This window comes from Octodon degus, unplaced genomic scaffold (assembly GCF_000260255.1).
Source record: "Octodon degus isolate 3935 unplaced genomic scaffold, OctDeg1.0 scaffold00268, whole genome shotgun sequence".
NCBI lineage: Eukaryota > Metazoa > Chordata > Mammalia > Rodentia > Octodontidae > Octodon > Octodon degus.
In genome coordinates, this window is record NW_004524844.1 from 1,918,867 (window position 1) to 1,922,570 (window position 3,704).

General features: G+C 56.7%; 1 protein-coding gene across 1 annotated transcript; it reads right to left on the minus strand.

Annotated features, from left to right (window-relative positions):
- Window positions 1–431: 431 nt before the first annotated feature.
- LOC101563635 (galactoside 2-alpha-L-fucosyltransferase 2-like) lies at window positions 432–1,526 on the minus strand. Its single transcript, XM_004646524.2, has one exon. The coding sequence runs from the start codon at window positions 1,509–1,511 to the stop codon at window positions 669–671; it is 843 nt and encodes a 280-aa protein (XP_004646581.1). The 5' UTR covers window positions 1,512–1,526; the 3' UTR covers window positions 432–668.
- Window positions 1,527–3,704: the final 2,178 nt, after the last annotated feature.

Below are 3,704 nucleotides of genomic sequence, written 5' to 3' on the forward strand. Positions count from 1 at the left end.
TCAACCCTGGGTCTTGAGGATGGAATCCTGGAAGGTGAGGAGGTCAAATAAGGACACAAGAAGAGGCGCTGACCCAGCTGGACAGTGGCTATAACAGGAGCCAAGACCCAAGCCAGGGTGCCCTGTGCCCAGCCGTGACCCCGCACCAGGTCCCTCCAGCTGCCAAGCCTCATGGGCCCCATGCTCCTTGACTTGGCGTATCCCCACCTTGCACACCACCCTCTCGGAGGTGTCCCTGCTGCCACAAAGCACAGCACAGATCTAGACGGTGCCCAGATGAGCGTGCCCAGGTCACAGCCAGCAGCCCACATGGGCTGTCTGATTGCCCACCCTCACCTGCTCACACACTGAGGCCCCTGGTCCCAGGCGTAAGCCCCAGCTGCAAACATCGCTCCAGCTAACCCGTGACAGTGGCCAGCGCTTCCCACGCATGTACAAGGCACCAAGGAGTCTCCCAGGCACAGCTCTGAGCGAGCTTGTCCAGTCCTCAGGAGGCGTATGTTCTGGGAGCGCCATTTCACCCCCGCACGATGGCACAGAGAGGTGAAGTCCTCCGGGCAAGGTCACACAGCTGCCTGCTGGATTCAAATTCCCTAAGGGATCCTGACTCCACACGCTGAACCCACATACGCTGGCTTTTGGGGGACCAGGACAAGGGACGCCCTTGGCTAGGGGCTGCCCTGCCCCAGGTCGGCGGCGATGCCCACCCACTCCGGCAGGAAGGCCGCCTCGGGCTTGAAGACTTTGAGGAAGGGGGAGTCGGGCAGCGTGTAGTTGGCCAGGTAGACGGTGTCCCCACCCGCGAGGTAGGCGGCCCAGATCCCGAAGGTCCCGATGGTCATGACCGTGTGGTTGCACTGCGTGAGCAGAGCAAAGTCCTTGCCCGGCGAGCCCTCGAGGCCGTCGCCCGCGAACACCACGTCCCCGCGCGAGGCATCGATGTTGTCCCGGCACCAGGCCATCCCGTTGCTGGTGACCACGAAGACCGGGGCCGGGTAGCGGGCGCGGAACCAGTCCAGGGCCTGCCGCAGGTACGCGCGGTCGGCCACCACCCCCTTCCACACGCGCGGCATGACGTGCACGTAGTCGCCGCGCCGCACGTGCACCCCCACGAAGGTGCGGGGCCGCGCCCCGTGCACGCGCAGCGCCCCCAGGACGGCCTGCGCCTCGCGGCGCACGTGCTCGTGCAGGCTGAACTCGCGCAGGATCTCGGGCCGCAGGTGGTGGTAGAAGGTCCAGGAGCAGGGGTAGCCGGTGAGGCGCACGTAGCGGCCCGGGATGTGGCGGTAGCGCTCCTGCATCCAGTCGTCCAGCCGGTAGTTGCGCCACGGGACGGCGCTGGCCGTGGAGCTGTGCAGGACCGGGAGGCTGATGCGGAAGAGCGGCGCCAGCGTGCGGTGCATGGGCGCGGGGATGTAGGCCGGCCGGCCGTTGGCCTTGGCCAGGGCGTACAGCGTGGCGTACTGGCCCATCTGGTTCCCCAGGCGGCCGATGGCGTTGATCGTCCACATGCCCTCCCTCGGAAGGTGCGCGGAGGCCAGCAGCACACGGGGGGCGGAGGCCCAGGGGGCGGGCACCGGGGCCAGGCGCCGGTGGCAGTGGAACACGGTGGACACCACGAAGATGACGAAAAGGAAGTAGAAGGTGGAGAGGGCCGAGCAGGTGGCCCTGTGTTTCTTGGTGGCTGTGGGAGAAGGACACAGGTCAGGAGGGATGGCTGGGGAGGAGCCTCACGTACTGCCTCCATCTTCCGTTCCTCCTGTCTGCCCAGCTGTCCAGAGCAGTCTGGAGTCTGCACCCAGCCTGAGTCCCAGACGCTCTCTTACTAGTGCTGGGTAGGGGGACTCATCAGGCTACCCGCCTCTCTGTGACCATCTCAAAAGGGATTATTAAGTCTCATTGTTTGGAAATGCCTATATATCCAGCTGGTTTCATGGCGGCCCACACCTGCTGGAATGCCAGCACTCGGGAGGCTGAGGCAGGAGGATCGCTGTGAGTCTGAGGGCAGCCTGGACTACACAGAGAGACCCTGTCTCACAAAACAAAAAGGAAAATACCACAAACAAGGAGGAAAGAAAGGGGGAGAAAGAGACAGAGAGGGAGGGAGGGAGAGGGAGAGGGAGAGAGGGAGAGAGAGAGAGAGAGAGAGAGAGAGAGAGAGAGAGAGAGAGAGAGAGAGAGAGAGAGAGGCCTGTGGCCTATGTAGCAATTACAGCCATCTGTACATCTGTGTGTGGCCCATCCTAACCCAGTTACCTCACAGAGTACCTGAGAAACTACTCACCCCTCAACTGCTGTTTCACTCTTCAGTTTCCGTTACCCAAGGTTAAGTGCGAGATCATTAAATGAGAAATTCCAGAAGTAGATCATTGTTAGTTTTTTGGTTCCTGCTCCAGTGAGTCAGGCCGCCTCTGCTCCCTCAGGCCGCGCATGGGGCTGCATATGCTGCCCCCTGCCGGTGGCTCGACAGCGTGTCCCTATAACAGGGCGGGAGCGCAGCCGTGTCTGTCTCCAACTAACCCTTATGGATTTTACTCAAGGGGGGGAAAGTGAAAGAAGAGCAGCCTAGATGCACCGAAGCGGAGCCATAAGATGCTTTCTTTAGGTGAACGTTTTGGGGTTTTTTGAGATAAGGTCTCTCACTATGAAGTTCAGGCTGGCTTCGAAATCACGGTGATCCTCCTGCCTCAGCCTTCCACGTGCAGGGACTACAGGTGTGTGCCACCACGCTCAGATTACATCCTTCAGTAAGTACGCAGTATTGTTTAATAGTTCTATTTTATTTTTAGTTACTGTTGTTAATCTCTGCGCCTATATTTAGAAATTAAGGAGCCGGGAGATGGCTCAGTGGAATAAGTGTTTCCCTGGCAAGCGCAAGGGCCTGAGATCAATCCCCGGTTCCGCCAAAAGAAAGAAAGAAAGAAAGAAAGAAAGAAAGAAAGAAAGAAAGAAAGAAATTAAACATCGCTAGAGATATTAATGTATTTGAAAAGAGGGGCTGGTGAGATGGCTCAGTGGTCTAAAGCACCTACTTAGAACAAGCTAAGCTAAGCAAAGCACAGGGACCGCGGTTCAATCCCCCAGCACCACGTGCTAGCCAGCCCCGCCCCCTGGTGGGCTGAGCTGGCTACACACACACAAAATAAATAAATAAATATTTAAAAAAATAGTTTAAAAGAATAGGGCAGGGGCTGGTGAGATGGCTCAGTGGTCTAAAGCACCTACTTAGAACAAGCTAAGCTAAGCAAAGCACAGGGACCGCGGTTCAATCCCCCAGCACCACGTGCTAGCCAGCCCCGCCCCCTGGTGGGCTGAGCTGGCTACACACACACAAAATAAATAAATAAATATTTAAAAAAATAGTTTAAAAGAATAGGGCAGGGGCTGGTGAGATGGCTCAGTGGTCTAAAGCACCTACTTAGAACAAGTTTAGCAAAGCACAAGGACCACGGTTCAATCCCCCAGCACCACATGCCAGCCAGCCCCGCCCCCTGGTGGGCTGAGCTGGCCACACACACACACAAATAAATAAATAAATAAATAAAAACTTAAAAAAAGGTATATATTAAAAAAATAAAATAAAATAAAATAAAAGAATAGGGCATATAGGGCTTGGGACTAAGTGCTTTTGGGACTTGGCATGGGTGCCCCCCCTAGGCAATTCTCACTTTGTGATATTTATTTATTTATTTTGAGACAGAGTC

Excerpts from the sequence above, each read along its gene's own strand:
- LOC101563635 (XM_004646524.2), bottom strand. The coding sequence starts at position 1,511 with ATGTGGACGATCAACGCCATCGGCCGCCTGGGGAACCAGATGGGCCAG.